Source organism: Harpia harpyja, chromosome 23 (assembly GCF_026419915.1).
Source record: "Harpia harpyja isolate bHarHar1 chromosome 23, bHarHar1 primary haplotype, whole genome shotgun sequence".
In the NCBI taxonomy this organism is placed as follows: Eukaryota; Metazoa; Chordata; class Aves; order Accipitriformes; family Accipitridae; genus Harpia; species Harpia harpyja.
The window spans coordinates 233,129-258,766 of record NC_068962.1 but is presented as its reverse complement, the minus strand read 5'-3'; the positions used below and the strand labels follow the sequence as shown (position 1 = coordinate 258,766).

Below are 25,638 nucleotides of genomic sequence, written 5' to 3'. Positions count from 1 at the left end.
TTCACCTGAAACCCCATTTCTGACGATTTTCCCGGGTGAGGGGACTCCCTCTTCCGCACGCGGGCAGGGGAGGTGTGTGTGGAGGTTTAAGTGCCCGGGACTAGACCACCAGTCGTAGGGGCCCACGTGTCCGGGGTGCCAGCACCGAGGGGCCGGACCCCCTCCCGCCGTCGCCACGCAGACCGACGCCCACCGCCCCGGAACCCTGGGCGACGGCGGCGCGAGTCGCCAGCCGGCGCCTATTCGCCGCCGCGCTCGGGTGGGCCCGGCCGCCTTCCGCCGTCCTGCCGTTACCCTGGCAACGGCGCCGTCGGCGGAGCGAGGAGCCCGGGCCCGGCGGCAGGATGGTGAGGGGCGGCGGGGCGGGGCGGGGGGCGCGGGGCGGGCGCGGCGCTTCCCCCACCTGAGGCGGGGGGAGGCCCCGCCGAGGTCCCGCTCTGACCCGGCTCCGCTCTGCTCTCCGCCCAGATGCTCTCCCGGGCCAAGCCGGCCGTGGGGGGTGCCCCGCCGCCGGCGGACAGGCGGAGGAAGAAAGGGAAGAAGGTGCCGCAGCTGGAAGAGCTCCTGGCCCTGAGAGACTTCACCGGCGCCATCGCCTTGCTGGAGGTAACGGCCGCGGCGGGGGCGGAGACCCCGGCCCGAGGGGGCCGCCGGCCCCCTGGCTCTCCCGCTCCCCTCGGGAGAGCGGTGCCGCCGTCGCCGGGCCCGTGCCCGGCGGGGCTGCGGGACGAGGGGAACCCTTCCCCTGCCTTGCGTCCCCCTCGCCTCCTTCTGCGGCCGTTCGGCCCTGCTGCGGCAGCGTTTCCCCTCGCTTCGCAGAACTAGGTTTGGCAGGTGAGGGTTGCCTGCTGCTTCCCTCAGAAACGCGAGAGCAGCTCCACCCCAGCAGCATCCGCAGCTGCCAAACCATCCGAGAAAAAAGATGGCCTAGTATTTACTTTGATTGCCTGTGGGGCCTTATAAACTGTGTGGCAGCTGTCCAAATTCTTTATTCTTTCTTCTCTACAAAGTTTAAACGGCACGTGGGTGAACAGGAGGAGGATGCTGACCTTTGGATCGGATACTCTGCCTTTCATTTGGGTGACTACAAGAGAGCGCTGGAGGTAAGGTGGGGAAATCCTGCTCCCCGAGGTTGGAAAATGGGATGTTGTGATAAAGCGATGACAACAGGAGGAAAACGTTCTGTAATGGGGAACAGTTCTGCCAGCCACTTAAGGTAACAAATGTAGGGTAGTAAGGCAGATGCTGTGGAAAGCAGTTTGGATTGAAAAAAAGAGTATTTGCCTATGAAAATAGACCTTTTTAAATGTTATCTACTGTCTGATTTAATGCTAGGCTCCGTAGCCTAGTTTGTCCTTTTAAATGTTATAGTTCATGCCCTAAATTTTCCATTCCCTTTTTACAGCTAGTTTTTCACAGTTTCGTTTTTCAGGTTTAATTATGCCTTTGTCTTCATTGTGTAGCTTATCTGTAATGTGCATGCTTTTTTAATTCTTTCTTTAGAGGTTGATGCCCCTGGCCATTTAATGTACTTTATTGTTCTTCTCTATGTTTTCTTGTATTAGGTAATTCAATGAAATGAGACATTCATATTTTCCAAAAGCTTTAAGTCACTAAAAGACATGTTGATTATTCAAATATGCCTACATTGTTAATATTTTCACCATACAGTGCTGTTGTGTCTCTTTCAGTGTATGAGTCCATATGCAATTCTTCTCTTGCGTCCATTTATGTCTCCAGTGAAACTCAATTTGTTGCCAATCAATTTGTTGCCGCTGTCCCTGGGATCCCTTTATCTTCTTAGTTGTGCTAGCATATTTCTCTGTAGAAGTCTTAAGAAATTTTTGTTGTCTGCCTTGCTCTGTACGTCCGAGGGCTGGAGTCAGTATGCACACCAGAACAGGGAGTGTTGTGGAGTGGTGTGGTGATACCCACAAGGCTGCGTATAAGCCAGCGAAGATTTGAAAACAACTCGGTCTGCCTAAGCATGGTTTGTCTCATTGCTGTATTCCTACAGATGTGAATTGCTGGGTCCATACAATGCAGTGTTGCACCGTTTAAGGTGTATTGGTTTCAGTCAGTGTCAGCTGGGGGACATCTCCATCACGATTCACTGTGAAGAATAATTGTGAAGTATAGCTGGTTTTGCAGTCTTTTAACTTGCTTTCCCTGGAAGAAATATCAAAAACAGATGATAATTTGAAGTATTAACAAAAGAAAATAACCACAGAGAAATAGATTATAGAACAATGATGATATTTTCTCTTTTAGATAAAATTAGGTGTTTAACTATAGTAATACATGGTCAAGTGTGCAAGATTCATATGCGAGGCGGAAATAGAATTTCTAAGGCTCCTGAGTAAGTTCACAAGGCACTTTCCCTGTTGAAAAACTGAAGAGGAAACATCCGTTGGAGATGTTAGAAATGCTCAGTGAATCAAATTGACAGTATGCACAGTATAGAATGTAGAATAGTAGTATAGGACATAGTGGTAACTTAATATTCATGTTTACAGTTGTGCAATTTAAAGATTAAGAATGTAAAAATTAGTTGCTGTAGTTAATTTCTATCTAGATGTTAGGTGTTAATAGGGAGTGAAAGTTTAGAAAAAGAAAAATGTTTGTATACAAATGAAAAATAACTTGCAATTCCTTTGAAATAAATTCTGCTATTTGGAATACCCAATAGGTGCTTTTATAGCTAGAGTAGATTTTAAATGTTTCCTTCAACGAAAGAGTAACAGCTTTTTTTTTTTTTTTTTTTTTTTTTTTTTTTTTGGAGATTAGCTTTTGTATGTGGTGTTTGATTCACCACTAGGTGATGCTGTTGATACAGGCTTTTAAAAACTGTACCATCCGTCGTCTTTTTCCTGTTTTTCTGCCCAAGTAGGGACAATAAAAGGTTTGTGTGCATAGTCTGTGGTTGGTTTACTTGTGTCTGTTTTTTAAGTGAGACATCACAGGGCCTACCTTTTCAGATTTAAGACTGATTCTTGGCACAGGCATGAGTCCTGATAACTTTGTCATTTTGTGGTGGCATGTGGGAAATGAGCCTGTGCATCTCAGCCTAGCTTCTTTTGGGACAGAACACTGTAGCTGTAATTCCCAAGCATGTAGTAATCAAAGGAAACAGTGCTGACTGTGGAGGCTGAATTGCATTTTGCTTATCAGCTTCAAGGTTGAAGTGTAATACTGTATCTTCTCTGCTGTGTTACAGAAGCATTGTTGCTGTACTCTCAAGGACAAATTCCTTGATTATCTATACCCTCTAGATCTTGGAGCACTCTTTGGGGAGTGCCAAGAGCAGTGTAAATAAAATGCTATGGATAGAAGTTTCTGCAGAATTCTCCAGAGTGACATTACACACTATCTAAATGATTCACTCTCCTAAGTGCCTGCAAGTGACAATGTGTGATCTGTGTCACGATATTCCCAGTTCATGGTTTGTACTCCATATACCTGAGGAGGGTCTTAAGAAATTATGCTGCTCTAATCCTTTTATTTATAATACTTTCATAGTGAGCCAGGCATGCTGGTTGCATGGCAACTTTTGGAGAGGCTTGGGAATTGGGGTGAGGTGGCTGTCATCCATTACTGGGAGAAGCAGGGAAAAAAATGAAAAACGCACAGACCTCCAGCTCCAAGAATATCTTCAGAGAGAATGACAGCAAAATATCTGGCATGTTCACATGAGAGAATTCACATTCTCTTATCACAGGCACACCAACAGTCAGGTATTCTCTAGGTAGAGCGCTAACCTCAGCTTCACTAGGGTCACACTTTCCCCTTCTTAGCAGGTAGATGCCTTTCTCAATGGATATGCCACCGACACTGGTTTGTCTGGTGGGATCATCCCTACTGCTGTACACCAGTTTACAAATGGTACTGCACTGGACTTGACTCTTCCAGCAGTCATGGTGGCAGTCCCTCCCTGGGGACTGTTTAGCTTCCTTCACTGACAAATTGATTTTTGCTAACACTGAGTGGCTAGTGTCTTGCTGGCATCATATGGCAACCAGAACTCCCCTAGTGCACGACAGCGTCTAATTAGTTTTCTGGAGTCTTCCACAGCTGCTGTCCCTAATGGGGAGAAACCCACCTGTCTTTCTGCCATGACTTGTTCATAGCACTAATCTTAAACCTTTCCTGAAAAATTTCCCAGTGTCACCCAAGGACCAGAATCAGAGAGCATCAGTCTGATGATTCTGTTTCTGAGCTGCCTGATCTTATGAATTGAAGCAGACAGGGCCTAAAAATGGGAGAGTTGTTAGACATATTTGAGGTACTGGCAACTTAAGAGAGGAATTGGCAAGGGCAGGTGCACAGCTGGATTGGGTTCAAGAAAAGGTTTCACAGTTGCACGCTGCACCCTCTGATTGGGCTTAGGCACGCTGGCATGGTACAGCTGCCAGACATGGTAATGCCACTTTGGCCCATCAGCTGCACACATGAGAGCAAAGCATGATCCCCGGGCCAGAGCCTTCGATGCATTGGTTTTGTCAAAATCTCACAAACTACAGCCAGGGATTGCAACAGTCTCTCCTATCTGCTGCCTCCCTCCTAGCAGAGAATCAGGAGCCAGTCCATCTCTTCACTGGATGGGACCTCCTGCCTACCCTGACTTTGCTCAGGATCATTTCAGTCAAATAGTAAATCATGAAAGGAACAGGGCTATAATAGGGTAATGGCTCATCCATGAGCAGTATCTGGTCTTCCTTGAGTACTTCTGCTGGAAGTGTGAGAATACAGGTACACTCAAGTTCCTGACAGCTGAAGCTAAAAAGTAAAAGATGGATTTTTGGCTCAGGGAAGTTCTCTGGGGTTCTCTGTCTTGACTGTAGCAGGGTTACAATGAGTGTCTCCACACCTCCTTTGAGCACTTGTGGGGCAGCCCTGTAGGTTGGCCTGTTTATTGGCTCTTCAGGATCTGTGTTTATGGGCGTGGAGAATCCAGACAAGTAATAAGGGCACTGAGCAGAATCCTGCTCGCCTCAGCATTGTCAGTAGCTGTCCATAGTTGTAGGCAATCAACCTGGCAGCCTTCTTTTGAGGAGAAGTGCGTGTGTCTTGTGATAAGTGTGAGAGGTGGAGGAGGGTGAAATAGCATGAAGTTGTTGTGCTCCTGGTTGGCAAAAACATGCCACAGGTTGACTCTTGGGAAAGCTTTGGGGATATTTAGTTTGGTTGGTTTTGTTAGTTTTTTGGAGAGAACAGGGGAAAGCTCTTGTGAAGTAATCTTTTGAGAGACTGATATTGAATGCCTTTTAGTGAGGAAAGGGGCAACAAGACATAGTCTGGGCTCATGGCCCAGAACTACAGAGTAAGGAGCACTAATAGTCCTCATTTTTATTTACTGTGTTTCCATAGATTCACATTGGTACTGCTAGAGCACTCTTTATTTATTGCTTGCTTTGAATGGCCAAGCCAGAACATGACTTGTGTTTATGCACTTTGTCTTTTCTAATTAATCTGCCTGAAGCCATAGCTGAAAGAGACCTTTGGGTGCACTTAATCTGAATGGATTTTGAAAGATTCCAGATGGTCCCAATAAACAGCAGTGGCCTGTCTCTCAGAGCTCCTTGACAGGCCTACATCAGGACTGAACTGGCCTCAGTAGGAAAGGTTGGCCTCTATGTAAATTTTTTTTCTTTTCCTATTTATTTATTTATTTTAAATCTTCTTGAAGGACAGCTAGTCCCTGAAGTACTAGCAAGACCAAGCTGGCTTTTAAGGGGCATACCTTACCAGTATTTTCTCTGTTTGAGAGTGCAGTTTATTTTCACTTGGCAACAGAAAAAAATTTTCTTTATGCTTGCAAACTATAATCTTTATTGTTGTCAGCATATTTCTGTTCTTGGGATTCGCTGTCCTTTGGGCATGGCTTATTTTATCTTGCGCTATACATACATCTGTGCCTTTCTCCCAGAGGTAAGAAGTCTTCCACGCATAGTGGTGCAATCTGGTAAACTCTCCCTAGGCAGAGGGATGTTCCGATTCATATGTTTGGAGGAAGAGTACAGAGGCGGCAAGGGGTTGTGTTGCTGGGAGGGATGAGAGGCTTATGGTGACTGGGAGTATGTGGATGGCATTCTTTCAGCAGGTCTTGTGAAAACCTCATGTGACCCTGCCTGCTTTGCCTTATGCTGCCTGTTGGACATGGCTGGGTGGGGAGCCGGAGCACCAGCAGGATGCATCTTCACTGGGATGGTCCTTCCTAGTAATTTAACACAAACCTGACAGAGGAAAAAAAATGGCTGAGAGAGGTCTCCCTGCCTCTGGTTTTAGTACCTATTGTTATGCAGAGCAAAGGTGTTTATCTTCAAGACTATCACTGTTCAGCAGCTGCAAAGTTGGGGTTTTTTTAATTAAAAAATAGTAGATTGAAAGATTGATCTCTTAAGTTTTTACTGTTTCGCAAATAAGAGATGAAGCAGTTTACGTGGCAGTATTAAGGATAGGTAATGAATGTGGATGAGTAAGAAATACCAGAATATGGTATCTAGTGGCTTTCTGTAGCTGTTGGCTGTATATCTTAAAATGGGAAATGCTGAAGTTAGACACAATTTAGTAATATTTACTATAATTATATCTTTATCTATTAGGAAATCTTGAATTTGCCCGATGCTGACTTGTAGGCTTGTATTTTAGTGGTCTCCAAACAATTTTGATCATGCACCCCCATCAGTAAAAAATTTATGAGCATGCACCTCCAATGTACATACATACATACATACATACATATTTTTTAATAAATTATATACATGTACTACTGTACTAATATGTAATTATAAAACATACACAAAAATAGAAATTAAAAAAGGGTGAGATAAAGATGAAATAAACACTATTTTAAAAATATTTATTTTGGTTATTAAGCGTACCAAAAAAGCTTTCTTTCTGCACCCAATGGTATTGTCTTGCACAACCACTGGGGCGCACACACCCCACTTTGGAGACCACTGTTTTAATGTATATTAAGACACTACTTACAGGTTTATAAAAGCATGTTTAACACTTGCTGCAGTAAGTATGCACAAAGAGATTTCCCTGGTGTTTATGGCTCCCAGGCTGTAACAATTCGATACAAAAGTAAACTGTCATCATTGGCGGATGCGGCGGCAGAAAAAATAAGAAATACTGCCATCTTAAAAGTCAAATTCAGGAATTGACGAATGCTAAAAATATTAAATTTAAGGGATTCCCTGTGGGAGCACGAGGTAAATGGTATTCTGGCAATTACGAAGTGTTAAAAGCATTAGGAATCTCAAATTCCCGACAAGACAAAATTGCGCGATGTATGTCAAGAAAAGCTTTATTTACTTCTGTTGATATTGTGCATATGTTTGCAAGTCATTTGAGATCTATTGTAAGAACTTAATCATCTGTTACTGTTCTGTTTTTATATCGGGTTTGCTATACTACTACGTGTTGTTCTTATTGTATTTACTGTTCCGTCTTATGTTGTCTTGGCTGTATTACCACTTATTGCTTTGCTGTATTACTACTTAATTCTTTAATAAAACTACCCCTGGTACTGGAGGAGAAGTTAGGAGAGCATCAGAAAAGACTGAGGAAAAGTTGGTTATGTTGATGCCTTTATAACTTTAATATATTAATCTTTTGTAAATATAAATAATAGTATATTAATAATATAGAAAAACTATTTATATTATTATATATTTATAATTTCAATATTGACAGAATTCGTGCTCCTACAGTGAAGATTTATAGCGCTGCTTGTCCCTGTTGTCTGTTCTATTGCTGTAAACAAAAAAGAGCTAGGGACATTGGTTAAAATGTAATAATTTAGTTGTAAGAACTCCAATGGACTTGAGAATAAGTCATGTGATCTCAGTAATTTAATGATACATTGCAAAATGGTGGAAGAGAGAATGATATTTAATGTAAGTCTGTGCTATTACGCATTTTTAAAAAATCAGCCCTCTCTTCTGTTACAGGAATATGAGGCCTTAACCAAACAACCAGCTTGCAATCCAGATGTGTGGGTGAACCTTGCCTGTACATACTTCTTTCTGGGAATGTATACGCAAGCTGAACAAGCAGCCTTGAAAGGTGAGATATATGTCTCTGATGGAAAGAACTACTTCTTGACTTGAACACTTAAAGTGATTTCTAGAGAAAGTATTAAATGTTGGGGTTTTTTTCCATAGGAATAAAGGATACTTTTGAGCAAAGTTTTTTGGTTAGGGTTTTTTTGTTTTGGTTTGGGGTTGGGTTTTTTTTTTTCATTTAACAGAAGAGTTATGACGCAGTTTGCTTTCTAAAAATACTTTGGGCAGGTGGAGCAGCTGGAACTGAAAGAAGCATCTGGAAAATAATTTCTCTTGTTAATTTCTAAATACAAAACTCGGTATATGCTGACCAGCAACAGAAAGTTACTTTTCTTTTGACTGGCTCCCTGTCTTTGAGCCAGTGCAGATGTAGCTAATTAGGCTAGTGAAAATATCAAAAAATAAGCATCCGAGAGAGTTCAGCATTCTCCCTGATGTGGACAAGGACTTCGTTTGCATAGTTTGAGTGACTTAGTATGTGGTCTTGTTGCCTTAGCAGTCAGATATTAGGTATCTGATTCTTCAAGTTGTGGAGTTCGCTGCAGTCATGTTGTTACAGTTCCACTTTAATCTGAACCTGCATGGGATCATTTAAAGAAGAGGAATGGAAATTAGATTCCAAGGCAGTTTTTACTGCCTAAAAACGTTTCTGCAGTTTAATTTTGTTACCCATCAGTTTCTATTTATCTTAGTGATTTATATTGTTTCCCATAACCATAGTATCTCAGTGCTTTCTAAGCAGAATTAGTAGTAGTGATGGTTTTGGTCAACTTCTGACTCTTGCCTTTTTAGGATAAAACTCTTATGGAAATATGAGTTTTCGCTTTTCTTTCTTTCTTTAGTCTTCTATTCTTGGGCTGAAAATAGGGTAGGGAGAAAATAATTGTGTACTTTCTGCTACTGTGGAGGAGTGCCTTCAAAAAGGACAGTATTGCAGTATTTTTTAGAAATAATTACACTCTCGTATCCCTTTAAAATCCTCTGAAAGATCATGTTGAGCTTGAATCCCACAACTGGCAATGTTTTGTTTCCAACTGTAAAAAATTTCACGGAGAGCTTTGTGTTATCTGTATTGTTCAAGACGTGTGTACATTTTTAATATTCACAGATAATAATTTAATCTTTAATGTACCACAAATTTGAGCTTTGGAGATTACAATCTAGGACTTGAACTGGACTCCCAAAATAATTGGGCAATAGAGCTTGAGGTGTCATTGTGACCTAAACCACGGGGGAAGCAAGCGGCTGCATCCTATACCAGTTGGAGTCATTGTCATCAGCTTCACATTACGTGAATTACAGAAATCCATTCTAGAGATGACAGATACACAGCTGGGCATGCACCTTTATTAACTGTGAGCTGGAATTGAGAGAAGGTTAATTTTTTCTTGCCCCTTCAGATTAGTTCATAGTAGCATGGTGGGAGGCAGGGTAGGGGGTGCGGTTAGTGGTACTCGGGTGCTGGAGGCAAGGGCAGGAATATTAAAAAAGGAGTGCAAGACGTAGGGAGTGTAGATGAGGGAGGGAACAGAGAATAACTGAGTGCTTACGCCAGTAGTGTCAGTTCCTGATTTTATGTAATTGTTTAAAAAGGACAGCATGCCAGTTTTTATAGTGAGGTGCTAAGCCTTTCTTGTGAGTACTGTAATACCGATGATTGCTGGCTGCTTAAGCTTGGTGGGGAGGCACTCAGAGCTGAAGATTTGTTATACTTGTTCTTTCTCCATTGAAGGCTTCCAAGTGGTGTATATTCCCCTTTCCACTCCCATCACTTCAGTCGTTCTTACACTGAGGTTGAACCATTTTATTTTTGCTCAAGACAGATCCTCTTTTAGGGTTTTTTTTTAACATTTTAGGATTGCGTCAGTGATGGGTGTTCACAATATATTATTGACAGCTGAGGCCATCACATCTTGTGATCTCTTCCATGGTTTTGCAAAGATCCTGAAGAAGCAAAATATTTCATTGGATATAGACACGACAGGTGAAGTCTCTAGAACACCATTTATCCAGTACTGCTTTGAATACTGCTGAAAAAATGGTAGATAGTGTTAGTGTTGGACTGCTTACCATTGCTATTTTGGGATTATTTTGCCTGAATTCTTGCACACTGCTTGCTGTTTATTGCTGCAGTTATGCTAAGACCCTGAAAGTAGCATAGTGCTAAAACAAATGTGGGAGAAATAATTTATTTTCAGCTATAATTCTAAATTTCTACGGTGATGGAATCTCTGTGTGAAAGGGAACATAAATGTCAGCTAGCTTTCTGGAATAGATTTTCCACACAAACATGTAAATATCTAGAAATCAAATAGAAGTTCCTTCTTGCCATGTACTGTTGCTTAAGAAAATTATTGTTAATTGTCTGAGACAAAATATGCAGGATACTTAAAAATTAGGAAATTGGCATTAAAAGCCATGAGGTAATTATTACATTTCATACAAGATATATAGTCCACAATCTCTTGTGGAGCAAGGTTTTATATTTATTTTATAATAGATGTGAAGTGTTCTCTTAGCTTGTCATTACTTAATTAAAACTTCATGGTACATTCTCTCAGGAAAGAATAAATCTGTATATCAAAAGTCATATAAACCAGAATTACTGCAAATATAACCTAAGAAGTAGAGCGAAAAGGCAATAAAGAAAAATCCTCCTTTGAAGGTTTTTCGTTACAGTTGTACTTTATCTCCTCTAGGCTTTCTTCCAAATTCCTCTCAGATATTTCTGGATTCTCCTTTTTCCCTGCTGTCCCCTTACATTACAGTTACTAATGTTCCTGGATCTGAGGTGAAGTTAGAGTTACTTCAAGTCAGCTACTGTTTTTTCATAGTCATCCCATAGTGAAGCTGCCAAGTGATGCTTTGTTTACTCCTTTTGTGTCTGTGCTCTCATATATTGGCTGAACATATGTTTTCCATGCCATGTGCTAGCCCATCTAGTCTTGGGAGAATGAGGCTGAAAGTCTTGATCTTGGTTTAATAAATAATAATAATAAATTACTATTTTTTAATTATGAATCCAAATAGCCTTATGTTGCATTCCCAGTTCCCGTGCCTTGCAAGGATGAGAAACTCGGCCTGGCACACTTACATGGTGGTCCTGGCAACTGATCCTAGTGTTTAGAAGCCTGCGTAGTGCTCTCAGAAGCCACTGGCTAGCGCTGCATTAAGAAAAACACAAGAATGAGCAGTGTTCTTTTAAACCACAAAATGTGCACATAAGTGGGGCTGCAGTTAAATCTGTTATGAAAAAGTCTTTTTAGGATAAACGAAATTTTACAATTAAAGATTCATGTACAGACAGGGTTGTGTTGCTGAACCAGTCATTAATTTTTTTTTTTTTTCTCCCTTGTAATTTTTGATAGACAAAGCTTTGTAATTACTGTACTTCTTCACAACTCTGCATGTGTCAGATCTGAATGTGGTTTAACTGAACAGAGTTACTTCTTATTTCACAGTCTATACTGGAAGGAGCAATATTGTACAAAAGCAGGACAGAGATGGGTTAGTAAGAACAATGACAATTTTCCAAACCAGTTTTGCTTATGCATGTATTAGTGTTTGCCAAGTGTCAGATAGCTGTCACCAGTGAAAATGTGCAATTACAAGTGGGCATGGAAAAGTTGGTGGGTTTTCTTTTTCTTTAGACTGCATGTTCACCTACATGCAAAATTACCTGCTTTCTGCTTGTACTGTATTTCTTGAGAACAGTAGTTCATTTTCATTGCATTTTAGCTGTGGTTTTGAACCAGCAGAGTTTGATATGTGGAACTTTCAAAGTGCGCAAGTGGAAAAAAAAAAATCGATTTATACATATTTAAACTTTAAAAACTACTAACCTTATTTTCTTGTTTTGCTTTTTAAAGTATAGTGGAAGCTACAGAACAGGAATAATTGATAGTTTTTTGCTTTGATGATCCTTAATTTACTGTGCTTAGGCATGACTGAAATGAAATATGTCTATATTGCAAGGAACTGAACATAGCTGAACTGTTTTTTAAGTATTTTGGGAATGTGAAAATTTCAATGAATGTCCTCAGAATTTTCTTGAATGAAATCTACAGAACAGTGGAGCTATTCAAGTGTGTATAAGTGTGAACCTCACTGTTGGACCACAGTTTTTCCAAACATTTTTCCCATACCCTTTCATTTTCCGTCCACCAGTGAGACTGTGGTTCTGAGGCACAGAGGGCTTCATTCAGCTACTGTATTCAGGTGAGCCGGGTGTTGTTTCTTGGGGACAGGAGAATAAGGTTTCCTCTGGTCATATTTTCTGTGCTGTCAGGCTGGAGCCTTCTCAGCCCTGTTCCATTCCTACCAGCTCCTGCTACGTATGTTTAAGATGTGTACTACATCTGTTAATGTGTGAAGTGCTGCGATAGTGTATGCATTATGTCTGCTAGATGGGATTTGTTAATGCTGGGTGCATGACCAGCATTGCCTGGCACTCTTACGAGAGGGCACAAATGCCAGTTTGTCCATGACTGTATTTCATCATCTTCTTACTGCCTGTGGCAGCAAAATGGAACTCACCAAGAGTCTGAGCTGCCATTTCTAGTGAGCTTAACTTTTTGTTTAATGATTAGTGAAGATAACTGTCTTCACTCTTATTGTAGCTGTTTATTATATTTTAACAATAGTTCGCTAGGTGCCTGGTCAGTGTCAGCACATAAAAATATACGGAACACTTTTAAGATCAATGTCAGCTATGACTTTAGTGCCTGGAACATCAGCACTGATCATGACAGAAATAAAAAATTCTAGCGTAGGAATATCAATGTGTTTCCTAGCTGGAAAGAAATATATGCTATCCAGCTACCTCAGTGATGTCTAGTATTGGCCTTGTGCTGAAGACCTGGAGCAGGGTGAGTTTGTTGCCATGTAGCATTGTCATCATGTTTGTTATGATCCCTAGATTGCTTAGTACTGATTAAAAAAAAAAAAAGTACAGTTGTCGTCTTGAAAAAGTAGGACAGGAAAAGAAGATTCTGCTTCCTTGTAGCACTAATAGATCAGTGACAAGGAAATTCGGTAGCAGCAGAGAGTAATAAAAGAACAAGCCTAATGTCCCTTAAAAATCATTATCTCTGATGAGGCAGTTGTATCACTTCCTGCTCCAGTGATTGACAACAGCTTTATCCAATATTCATAACCAAATTCTTTCTGGAAGCTAATCTGACCTTGTTCGTATGTTTCCTTGTCTTCCCCCAAAAAATGCATTTGGCACTGGGAGAAAAGAAACTGCTGATACTGAATGTTTCCATGGTTCTGCTTACTATATCGACAGCACTGTATTTTTTGGTTTTTGCCCCTCTCCTTCTCTGGCTGACATTAAGTAGAAATGTCTTATTTTAAAGAATATCAAATGGATAGTATCGTAAATATCTTAGGAAGCAGGACATTTTTTCTCCCTCCATATATCTATGCACACCATGAGAACTCAGGTTTCATCCTTTGCCTGTTTTTAGGTGTAAAATAACATGGACTAACCCTCCAGCTTTGCCAAGAAGTAAATAATAATTCTGATGTCAGATCAGATGCCAGGTTTGCGAGGGCAGCACTGCAGTCATTGGTTGACCAGTGAAACAAGAATTCCTCGGGTTAGATTCTTGAGGGAGTATTGCTTGCAAGTCACATTTTTCACAGTGAAATTAATGCTAAAACCCACTCAAAAAAAAAAAAAAGTAACAAAACCTACTCAGAGAAGGAACATTGGTGTCTTTACCCATAGTACAGTGATTATACAATATGTTATTTGCAGTGTAAATCCCACAATCAGTCCTGCTTGTATTTTTGGAGCCTTTGATGACCAAATGTTTTGAATTGTGAAGGGTAGTTGTGGTTGGCTTAAGTTTCTCACAAAAGCACATGTGGGGTCCATGTGCAACCCTTCTAAACTTTGATATTAAAACCTATCAATTAATGCTGGGGCACATGTGGAGTTGCCACAGTATCATTGCTGACAACATTTTGAAGAACATGCATTTAGATTAAGGTACTCTAACTTTCTAATTCAATGGATGAAATAATTTCTAGAATGTACTGTCGTGTCAGTTATACTACTACTACTGCTGCTTATACAATATTGATTGTAGATCAGAAAAACTTTCTGTTCTTTAATAATTAGACTAATGAGAATTCCCACATATATCCTAGATTGAAGACCATTTAGCTTCTTAACAACTCCATGCTCTGCTAGTAATACCCTGCAAGATGTGGTTTTGTAAGAACACTCTCATACTGCCTTTGCCTTTTGGGACTTCTCTGTTATAGCAGTTCTTTAAAGATACAATTTACTGTCCTCTTTTGCTAGGAACATGGTTAAATAACATAGCTTGGTAAGGAGGAAAGGGGAGAAATAATTGCTATACCTATCAGAAGTAGGTGGGCAGACTTACACAGCCAACCTGATGAGAATGGCCTGGATTTTGGCATTGTCCACTGTGTTACAAAGTTTTCTTACTACGTGGAGAAAGAGTAAGAAGTCTGGAAATCTCTCCCTAAACTCCTTTAAAAAAAAAAAAAAATCTAACTTATTACTAGAAAATTCCATCTTGGAGGCAGGGAGGGAAGACGTTTTGGTGGTTTGAGCCCTCTTTCATGGTTTAGGATGTCAGAAGAATTATAGTCTTGTGTTACAGGCCATTGCTTTGCTAACTCTGCACTTTTGTGGCCTCATAAACACAGTAAGTAATTCTGCATTTTGTAAATATTCCATGTGCATCCTTTCTGTGGAACATAGGTTGCCAGCTGGTTGGTCTGAGCAAAACTGAGCGTGTTCATTAACTGAGTAGGCTAAAGAAAATACAGGAAACAGGGGAATGCTTTTTGGAAGTTTGCTTGCAAAATAAATTAATAGCTCTGTTGGACGAGGACCTTTATCACTCTCAGTGAAGCACAAGGCGTGCTCTAGTGACTTAAAGCGCTGCAGTTAACAATTTGTGTCATATGGAGTGAGTTAAATGGTATTCCTAATCCTGCTAGAGCAAGAAATTTCATGAACTTTAGTGGCTCTGAAAAGGAGATGTCTCCCCATATCTTAGGCTGAGTCTTATCTGCTCTGACTGCAGGATTCTTTCACGTGCCTTTTGTTCCTGAGGACAGAATAAATATTAGAACTAAGTATAATGTAATGTGCATACATAACAAAATGGTAGCAACAATGGGTTTTGCAATACACTGGAAGCTGACAAGATTCCTAGAATTATGAATCACAACTCACTTCAAATGTGACACATTGTAGAAGGAGCCTTGATTATGAGTTTATCTGTTGCTGTGTTTTATTTTGTAAAAGATGCTGTGCTGCATGTCACAAAAAACCAGAGAATTATCCAGAAGGCCCTGCAGGGAAATGATAGTGCAATTGGTAAACTTTTTAAGGCTCGTGGAAGACAGAGGCCAATGAAAAGTTATTTTCAACAGGGATTTAAAAAGAAATGTCAGGGAATGAAGATAGGAAGCAGGAAGGCCTTTAAACTGCTCTAAAATTGGTAGAATCTGCCCTAGGGCATGACGTGCAAAGGCTGTGTCAGTGAAGAACTGTACTTGGGCTAGTTAATGAAAGAATATGGGTGCATGCACGTCTATTGAGAAAGAGAGTTAAAAATAAAAAAGAGACACCCTAAGTTGTTCTTTGCAGTGATACTTACTGAATTTTCCTTTCAGCACCTAAGAGTCGTCTCCAGAACCGTTTACTCTTTCACCTGGCACATAAGGTATGATGTCTTTTCTTCACTCATTCATTGTTTGTTTTCTTTTCAATTTGGTAATGTGTAATTTATGCTGGCAACCTGGCAGAATAATTAAAATGTCTGTGGTGGCAGAAGAACAAATGTTTTCCATAACCACCCTACTGTATTAAAATGTGGAGGAGAAAGTAAGTGTGAAAACATGATCTCAGAATAGATGCCCTCAGCACGTATCTAAGCAAAGTCTTACCAACACACTTCACATAAGTCATACAACAGGAACCTGATGGTATTTTTGATCATGAAGAACCTGGAACTTGAATAGAATCAGAAATGTATAAGCCATCATTTTTCTTTTTCTTTGAAGTGTGCCAGGTTTTCCTAACTTGCAGCTGTCTTATACTTAGCAATTTGACCAAAATGGTCTGTATGCTATTACTGATCCTCCTAAGTCATTCAGTATCCAAGAAGCCGTATTGTTTATAACATGAAATTTACTTTAATTTCAACAAGAATTAAATGCTTATTTCACTTACCACACATAGCTATCTTCCCTTAAATTTGGTTTTCTATCATCCTGTGTTATACTTAACAAATATTGTGCTACTGAAGTGACTGAGTTGAAAGAAAGTATAAAACCTGAATGTTAGCTTTGATGTCAGATTATCTTTACTTAAATCTCTGTTAAGTTTAAGAGAGAAATCTTAACACATTTTTGTAGTGACACTGACACTTACAGATGTCTGTGATAAAGAAGTTGAATAATTCTTAGTTCATCTAGTTAGTCTTTGGACATAAAGGGTTTTACGAAACTCTGAAGCCCATTGCCTTTAGTTCTGTTAAGCAACTTCTCTTGCCTTTGTACTGGAGTATCATTTTGTGACTGGCTGAAAGAGGGAGGAAAAGGATTTGAAGAAAACTGAGCAGATAGTTGAAAAACAAATACATAAGATAGAATTTGTGTGTAAGAGAAATTCATAATTACTGTTGAATCAGCAGAACCTGCAAAGGGAAGCACTAGAATTGTTGTCCCAAAACTTGTGGGATCGTTCACCCAGTGTGCAAGCCAATAACACACATTGTTGAGGTATTAGCTATTTATTGCCAGTTCTGCGCAGCAAGGGGTGCTAGGGGGTATCCCCGCAAAGCTAGCGCACCCGGCACTACAACAGTCATTCATTTATACATAGTAAATTAGCATAATTACCATACTCACTGTTTATCAACCTTTCACTGGTGCCCATAATTCTGTATCTTAAAGCAGACTGGTGTATAGTGCCTTGTCTTCATTTAAAGGTGCAGCGTCTTTTAATTTTACTGCGCAAGCTCAGTGGGTGACGGTCTTCAGGTGGAGGCAGTCATCCTAACTTCTAGAGGTGTGGTCTTTATTTTATAATTAGTTAAGTTCACCTAAAGGGCACATTTTTAGCTGATTCATGTGGTATAGCCAAGCTTCTTGGGCAACCAGCCCACTAAAGTTTCTGGTTCCTAGTTTTAGGTCGATTTGTTCTTTCTATTCCATTGTCTTGTCAAGACTTGCTTAGCCAAGTGATTTACATCGATTGCTTATCTTTTGTTCCCTAAGTTTGTAAAAAATACAACCATAAACATTTCGATATCAGAATAAGTGATCTGAGTAGACAGATTAGGTGAATAGCATCAACTTTACTATTATAACACAAATGTAATGGGTAAGTTTAACTCTGTTCTTTGTTTTTATCCTTGTGTGCGTGTTATGTGCTATACAGCAATGCTTTTAAAAATAAACCATTTAGTTGAAGATACTGGAATTTTAAGGAGCTGATGAAAGAGAATTTGTTACTGCTGTAAAGAATTCTTGTGAAAATTTGTGCTTGTGTGTTGGCAAGTCTTGTGTTTTTCTGTTATCCAAGCGAAATAAGATTTGGATCTACAAACAGCAAAACTTCTGCTGGCTCGAATAATAACAGTCCAATCTTGTGTTGCAAAATTCTGTTTGTGAAATAATTAATTCAGCTCTTCCCCTCTTATCCATCAAGGCATGTGAAATGTAATTATGTCTAAATCACACATTAAAGGAAAACGTGTACTTAGTTTTAGCCTCACATTTACCTAGTTTCAACTGGTCTGCCTCCTTAATGTTTGGCTTTGTCCACCGGTTAAATTAACTTTAAAGTAACAGAGGTTTTCCAGATGTTTAATATGAATCACCTGCTGTTTGCCAGCAAGGACAAAACTAATCCAGCTAATTAAAACGGGTTTTCTCGCTGAACTCTTCTGAGAATGTGTCACACTCTTTTTAGTTCAGCGATGAGAAGAAACTGATGAGCTCTCACCAGAATCTGCAAGACGTTACAGAAGATCAGCTTAGCTTGGCATCTATCCACTACATGCGGTCCCACTACCAAGAAGCTATTGATATCTACAAACGCATTCTTCTTGATAATCGGTGGGCATCTCTACTCTAAACCTTATTGCAGTGTCTCTGATACTGTTGGTATTTGAATTCCGTTTAGTTGCTTGGTTTCTGAAAGTAGGAATTTTCCCTAACTACTATGTCCCTTTTCCACCACAAAATGTGCACAAGTTGCAGCCCCCTCAATTTTGTTCATTGTAAAGCATGATTGAAAAATGCATGTTTAAAAAGAAGTCTGTTCTCTGTTGCTTGCTTTTAGTGATGTTTTTGTGTAATTCCTTCTGAGATCTTTTTTTATTTTGTTATTTACTACTTCTGAAATTATATATGGTTATGTACCTGCTTTGTCTTTTTCCTTTTTCCCCTCTGATGGCCAGTCTGGTGACCCTTGCTTGTGATTATTGACTTCTCCTTCACCTCTTAGCCTTTTTAAGAAGGGTTCAGTTCTCAGCTTTTATGTAGAGGGTTCCTTGCATTCCTTTAAGTCTGAAATTCTTTCCATTTCTATTTACCCTGCTATGACATTTGTTGATGGCTTTCCTATCATATTCTGCAAGTTCTTAGTTCAGAATTTAACAAGGAACAAATTGAATTCTTAAGTGGCTGGAAGTATTGTTTAATAAAATAGAAACAGCTGTCGCAGAATACATAGCTATCTTTTAGCAGCATGTCCTCTTGAATGCTTCAGAGAAGTCCATCATAATGTGTATGTCATGTAATGCTTGGGGAGGAGATTTTAACTTCCAAGTCCTGTAGAATCAATCACTCAAAGCTAAACGAGTAACCTTTGTAACAATTATCTTTTTACTTACTGTTTCCACAAATGCCTGTCTTATTTCTGTGTCTAGTTCTTCTGGCTTGATAGCTTGTAAAGGCAAGGATTTTTGGGAATAATTGTACTTGGTATAACATAAAAAGATCCATTAAAATATTTTCCAAGTTTTATGTGCATATTAAATGTCTTTGCATGTATTGCATAGAAAATCCTATTCTGCCAGGCCAAATACAGCGCTCATGTTCTGTGCATTTCCTTAGTGTGAAGTTGCCACCATTCCCCAGATTTGCAAACCAAAAGTTTTGTAGGTAATTCTTTAACGCTGCAGTAGCTGCCATTGAAAAAACTAATGCGAATCTGGATCTAGATCTGTGCAATCTTAGCTAACAAACTAGAGCTCTAAAAGCTCTAAGCTTTTCTCAGAAACCCCGATTTTGATGTGCTTGTAAAAGATGTATAGACATGTGAGAGCTTTATCACTGATTTTAATGTTCTGTAGTTAAACTATCTGGTGGGATTTAAATGTTCTCCTTAATCCTCTTTCCTGCAGGGAATACCTGGCTCTGAATGTATATGTGGCCCTATGCTATTACAAACTGGATTACTATGATGTATCGCAGGAAGTGCTAGCTGTTTATCTTCAGCAAGTTCCTGACAGCACCATTGCTCTTAACCTTAAGGCTTGTAACCATTTCCGACTTTACAATGGGAAGGCTGCTGAGGTATCTATTGGACGGCCTTTCAGTTCACCTTTATTTTAGTTCAAGATTCTGTACACGTTTCTTTTCCTTGTTATCTATCTTAATCAGTAATGTTGATAATGGCCTTTATCTTGTCGTTGTGTCCTTCTCTTAGGAATGTCACCTATTTCAGTTTCCCTGGTATTAAGCCATCTGTCCACATGTGTGCACAGTGGTCTTAACAGTTTTCCCAGTCCACTTTTGACCTTGTGTCTATATGTATTATCCAATTGCTAAAAATCATCACAAAGAAGTGGGAAGGCAAAAATCTTCCAGTGACCCAGCACCACTGGAGATGTCTTTCTGTCAGCTTTTGGGCTCATATGAAGCTCCATTTATGCTTGTGTGCTTTTTTGTTTTCGTGTTAAAATTTTAGAATGTATGTAATTCCAGGCAGAGCTCAAGAACTTAACAGACAGCGCCTCACCGTCTTTTGAGTTTGGCAAGGAGCTCATTAAGCACAACCTGGTGAGTAATGTATTTCTCGGATTTAACATGAACTGCACTCATTTGTAGAGCTTTTCTTCATGATTCATAAAATGGAATATTTTGGGAATTGCAGACCCAATTGAATCTCTGCTGCCATATAAGTCCCATTCCAGAAATCCTACCTGTATAATTAATGTGCCATCAAGTGTATTTTTTTTTCCCCTGGAATTTTTCCCTGTCAGTTTGAGACTGTGTCAAGAAAATAATAATGCTGTTGCTTTTACCCCCGAAGGCATATTAAAATAATTTATGTCCTGTAAGTATACCTTTGCAAGACATTTTGTGGAGCCTGGTCAGTAAGGACACTGTAGAAACAAGTCAGAATGCGTGACCCTGGACTCTTATTTAGTATGACAGCAATGTGAATGGAATTAAGATAGCTCGGGAAAATGGTCTTCATCCAAAAATTACTTAACAAGGAGTTCAGTTCATAGGGAAGAAGATGCTGATAAAAGCCAAAATACTTGGGTGTTCCACAGTAAAAGAGTCACTAATCACCTGTTAATTTTCCTGCAGTGGTATTATTTCTTTGCTGAACAACTGGTAACAGTAGATTGCTCTTATTTAATGATGGGCAGTTGCTTGCTTTGTCTTTTCCAAGAGCAGTCACAACAAGCTAACACTTTTTTTCCCCAAGAGTTAAAACTGCTTTCATACTGGACTTTTGTAAGTTAACATTCTTTATTTTGAATGTTGGTCTTTTTGCCAGTGATTTATTGAATAAATTTGTTAGGTTTTGTTGGAGGAACTGTCATGTGAAACTGAAGTATAAAGAATCGACTGCTCCTGATCATTTAGGATCTTGTGGCATTCTAAATAAATGCAGAGTTGTTAGCCTAATTTTTTCATATGCATACATCATAAGCAAATTATAATTCCATATGTGTTCCCCTCAGTCTTGTCTCAGACCATATTATTCTTTAAAATCTTTGATATATAACGTATCACTGCTTTGAGCTGCTAAAAGCTCAAATAAGTTTATCTTTACTGATGGATTAAATACTTTATATTCCTCAGAATAAAGATTTTCACATGTTGTAATTCTAGAGTTATGTAAAAGTAGGGATTATGCTAATGCCAGGACCACTGACCTTTTCCTACTGTTAATACAGGAATTTAAGGATTAATTTCCTTGAATTAAGAGATCATAGGCAAGATTTTGACACACAGTTATCAGTATGCTGCTTTTCTCTGCAGGTGGTGTTCCGAGGAGGAGAAGGGGCTTTGCAGATCCTGCCTCCCCTGGTTGATGTTATTCCTGAGGCAAGACTGAATCTTGTGATTTACTATCTCCGGCAAGGTAAATACACCTTACTCTGGCTCTTTCATAGCTTCAGGGATAACTTTCATTCATCTGATCTCAACTGACTATTCAATGAAATGCTTTTTTTTTCCTTTGCAGTAAAATGTAATTTATTTCATTTTCTCTTCCTCTGGAAAATAATGATGTAAGAGCTCCCATGGCTTGGAGGAGGGCTTTAATTGTGTGCAGTCAAATAAATCTACTTCAGCAGAGTATTGGAGGTTCTTGGGTTGCGGGAGATGGCTTTGGGGATGGTGGTGTTTATACGTTTACAGTGAGGGGACCTCTGCCTGAATATGTGCGAATGGTAGGCGTATGTCCTATGAAGTCAAGGACCACTATTTCTGTAAATACAAACAGAATATGAGCCAAAGTGACTGTGAACATGGCTACAGTTTGTGAACAAGACGTTTCATTCCAAATCTACTTTACAGCTCTTAAAGAATGCAGGTGGGTAGCCAGAATCAGTTGAAAAGGATTTTTCACTTGTTTCTCTCCTTAGTTGGCTGACTCCTTTGTGTTTTATCTGAGTTTAGTTTCAGAGCCATTCCTATTCTCCCGTTGTGTTCCTTTATTCAACAGTGGGTTGACTGGCCGAGTGATGACTAGGTGTTAACTGCAGTCATCTAATATAAGGTGATGTGATGATTGCTTTTCCATTCACTGCTTTCTTAGAAGCCTTGTGTTTTGTCACCTTTACGTTTAGATGACCAGAGCATCTGAAAGCAGAAAAATGTCTTTTCTTACTTTTTAAATAAATGAAGTCCATGCCTGCGATTTTTTTCCAAAATGTTGAAAAATTACCAGGAAAAAAGGAGATATATTCTGCTGGCAGAAATAAGTCACACCAACTTTATATTCTTTGCATCGCAATTAGTTCATCAGGGAATCAGACCATATGTGAACACAGTACTTTGAAAAAGCTCTGTGAGCTTTTTATAGTGTAATTGACTTGGAGTTTCAGATACTGATTCTGAGTAACATCTTTATGGTTTGTAATCAACAAGGTTGGTGAGATTTAATCTTTGTAGTTGGAATAACTTCTCTTTGGTGCTCAGTTGTATCCAGGACTGCTTCTTTTGTCTGCATGTGCAATTGAAACACTGCCTCATTTCAGTTCAACTCAAACTGTGACAAATTTTAGAATACCCCACTACTCATGACTATTAGCAGTTATAGGAATTCTTGTTGTGGCTAATACCGTGCAATAAAAATCTCATTAATCTGATTTTTTGTAATCTGCAAACATCACAGTCTTCACAAAATATGGCAATTCTATCCCTATTTTGTTTTATTTGACACTAGACAATGACAATAAGGTTATTTAAATTTCATATGAGGTTATTTAAATTTCGTCATGCTTGTAAATTAGATATACATTCTCAAATAAATTCAAATGGTCACAATTGTATATTATTAAAAGTATGTTATCACCTGCCTTATATTGTATAAATTTAGAGAGTTCTAGGTAAATAACAGAATCACATTATTAGTGAAGGGACCTTTGGAGATCTCTAGCACATTTTATTCAAGGCAGGTCCAATTAGATGAGGTTGCTTAGAGCCTTGTCCAGATGAGCATCTAGTCAGAACTTCATCTGTTGTTCCACCTTGTGTCCACTGCCTTTCATCTCACCCTATGGAATCTGTTTCCATCTTCTCTGTACCCTCCCATTAGTTAGTTGTAGACAGTGATAAGATCTCCTTTGGGCCCTCTCCTCTGAAAGCTAAGCAAATGCAGTTCTCTCAGTCTCTCCTCAGCCCCCTACCTGCCTTGGGAGTGCTCAGGTGGGCTTGTGCCAGTATTTCAATGTCTGTCTTGATCAAGGGATCCCAAAAACAGGCAACTGTGTCCACTACTATCCCCTTATCCGTACAACCAGTCATACAATGGATTAGTCAGTACAATTTGGCATTGGTAAATCTATGCCTGCTGTTCCCAGCCACCTTTCTGTCCAGTATTATTGTTGCCGATATCACTATAGGTAATATTGGTATTGTTACCAATTATTTTGCCCAATAATATTGTTAACAATAATATGTTTCAAATTCAGTTCTACTAACACAGAAGCAAAGTACATCTTCTGCATCTCTTAAAAATCAGTCTCGTTTACTTGTTTGCTGTCAACCTTGCAGTAATTTTCATTAGTTAGGTTCTGTCCTTCACTGTGGTATGCAAATGAGTTGCATATTGATAAAGGAGGCCAAGAGAAATTAGGATTGAAACTATTTTCCTGGTTAGGCTAAGTTTCCATTTTAAAGTCTTGGTAGTGTAGCAGCATCAGTTAAGAATGTGAGAAGTCATTACTTCTAATGACTACAGCTGTCCCTCCAAAACTTACAAGGTCTCCAGTAAAGGTAGGCTTGTGTTAAGACATGCTTTGAACTGGAGTGACTGAAGCACAAACATGCATCCCATTTTTTTCAGCTCTTTAAGGTAAGGTAGTGACTTTAGCAGGGTTTGGGGCCAGGTATCCAGTTGTAATCTGCTCCAGTGAGAGTGGCTAGGGGCTTCTGTTGGAGCCTGAAGAGCATAGTTCTGTGTTAATGGTCTACACCGGTGAAAGTAAGGGCTGCTGTCATTTTTTTGGTGGTGGTGGTGAGCTGAGCTAGCCAAAACTAACAAAAAAACTATTTCTATTTTGAAAAAAAAAAAACAGAAAAGAAAAAAAGAAAAAAAAGTGATTCCTTTTGGCTAGTCTAGGACCTTGTGCTGGCTTACTATGCGACTGCTCAAGGGAATGGGTAGGAAAGCACAAGGGTTGGAAGGGAGCTTGGCAGCTCCAATGCATAATGCCTTAAGTCACCCTGGAGTACTGTCCCTACAGCGTATGGATGGTATATACTAGCAAAAAAAAAGTTTTGTTTGATAAGGTTTGTTCTTATGGGCAGCTGGTATAATGCTGTATTAACAAAATTTTGCTAGTAAAAAGGGCATCTTCACTAGGTTGGTTTATGAAGCCGACCATAGTGCCAACACCTTTTTTTGATTTAGGTAAAGTTTAGGATCTTTTCAGTTTACTTATTTTTTGGGTGGGAAGGAAGTTGTTTATTGAGTTCAAAATTTACATGTCAACTTCTATACTAGTAGTGCTTTTTGCTTGTTAGAATTAGGATCAGGTAAGAGCTGCTGGACAGATTTTGAAATATTGTAAGGAAAAGATGAAGTTTCCCTTCAGAATCATGTTACTCTGTCCTCCTTGAGGGATAAATAAATATGAGAAGAGAGAAGACAGGAAGACAATGGATTTATTCTCTTGACCTTGTACCGTTGAGAAGGCAGCCACTGGATTATGAATAAGGGGGCCAAGTCATCTCTACTAGGAAAATTGTAGTAATAAAGAAGCTATTACTCACTCCATGTTTGTTATTTGAGTTCTAGAAAACCATCACCATTGTGATATAAATTCACAATGATTTATAGTTACCTTTCTCCTCCTGTCTAAATGCTTTATTTCTTAGTCTGTGACTATTGGGGAGTGTTGTAGAGGATGAGTGACTTGTTCTAACACAGTGTGCTATGGGTTGTCATGCATTCTAACGTCTGGTATTTCAGATGATGTGCAGGAGGCTTATAACCTGATTAAGGACCTGGAACCTACAGCTCCACAGGTAATTGGAAACTGATGTCATGGTACATAAAGACAGAGATTGTAAACTGATATGAAGTCTGCCACATACAAAACTGGTATCCTGAGGACAGCTTGCCCCATTCCCACTCTTAAAACTCTTGTGGTTTCCATCCTTTTAGCAACAATAGGCTTAATGTGCATGCATAAAGCATTGTATATGTGCATATATGAGTACTTAGCATGTTTATTATTGTACCACCTGGGGTCAACTAAGAATATAGCTCTGTTGTGTGCAGACTTGATTCTGGGGAGCTGACCATTAGTGCATAGATAAAAGCCCTCTTCCAACTACAAATACTTCTCATTTCTGCCCTGGTGATGGTTACCATCCCTCAGATCTGCTAGCTCAGATGCTCATGTAGTTTGTCCTGAAGCCATTTCAATAAAAATGAGCTAGATTAGATTAAGCAATTTAAATAATAGGTCTTTTCTAATCCCGTCTCACTTCAGCTGCAGTGAGTGAAAGCTATAGTGTCCCTTAGCTGCTACTGTAATTTTCTTTTGTGGCTGTTCCAATATCTTTAGCGTCTGATTTATTCCTC

At 39.5% G+C, this 25,638-nt stretch overlaps 1 protein-coding gene across 7 annotated transcripts in view; it reads left to right on the top strand.

The window, feature by feature from the left end:
* Positions 1-229: 229 nt before the first annotated feature.
* IFT56 (intraflagellar transport 56) overlaps positions 230-25,638 on the top strand; it is a 54,342-nt gene continuing 28,933 nt past the window's right edge. For all 7 annotated transcript variants that reach the window (XM_052774591.1, XM_052774590.1, XM_052774589.1 and 4 more), the window contains exons 1-10: positions 230-347; positions 469-606; positions 1,011-1,103; positions 7,959-8,073; positions 15,741-15,790; positions 18,046-18,191; positions 19,484-19,655; positions 20,067-20,141; positions 21,360-21,462; positions 25,021-25,076. In XM_052774591.1, coding sequence (XP_052630551.1) covers positions 345-347; positions 469-606; positions 1,011-1,103; positions 7,959-8,073; positions 15,741-15,790; positions 18,046-18,191; positions 19,484-19,655; positions 20,067-20,141; positions 21,360-21,462; positions 25,021-25,076 — 951 coding nt within the window. In that variant the 5' untranslated portion in view covers positions 230-344. The remainder of the gene's footprint in view (positions 348-468; positions 607-1,010; positions 1,104-7,958; positions 8,074-15,740; positions 15,791-18,045; positions 18,192-19,483; positions 19,656-20,066; positions 20,142-21,359; positions 21,463-25,020; positions 25,077-25,638) is intronic.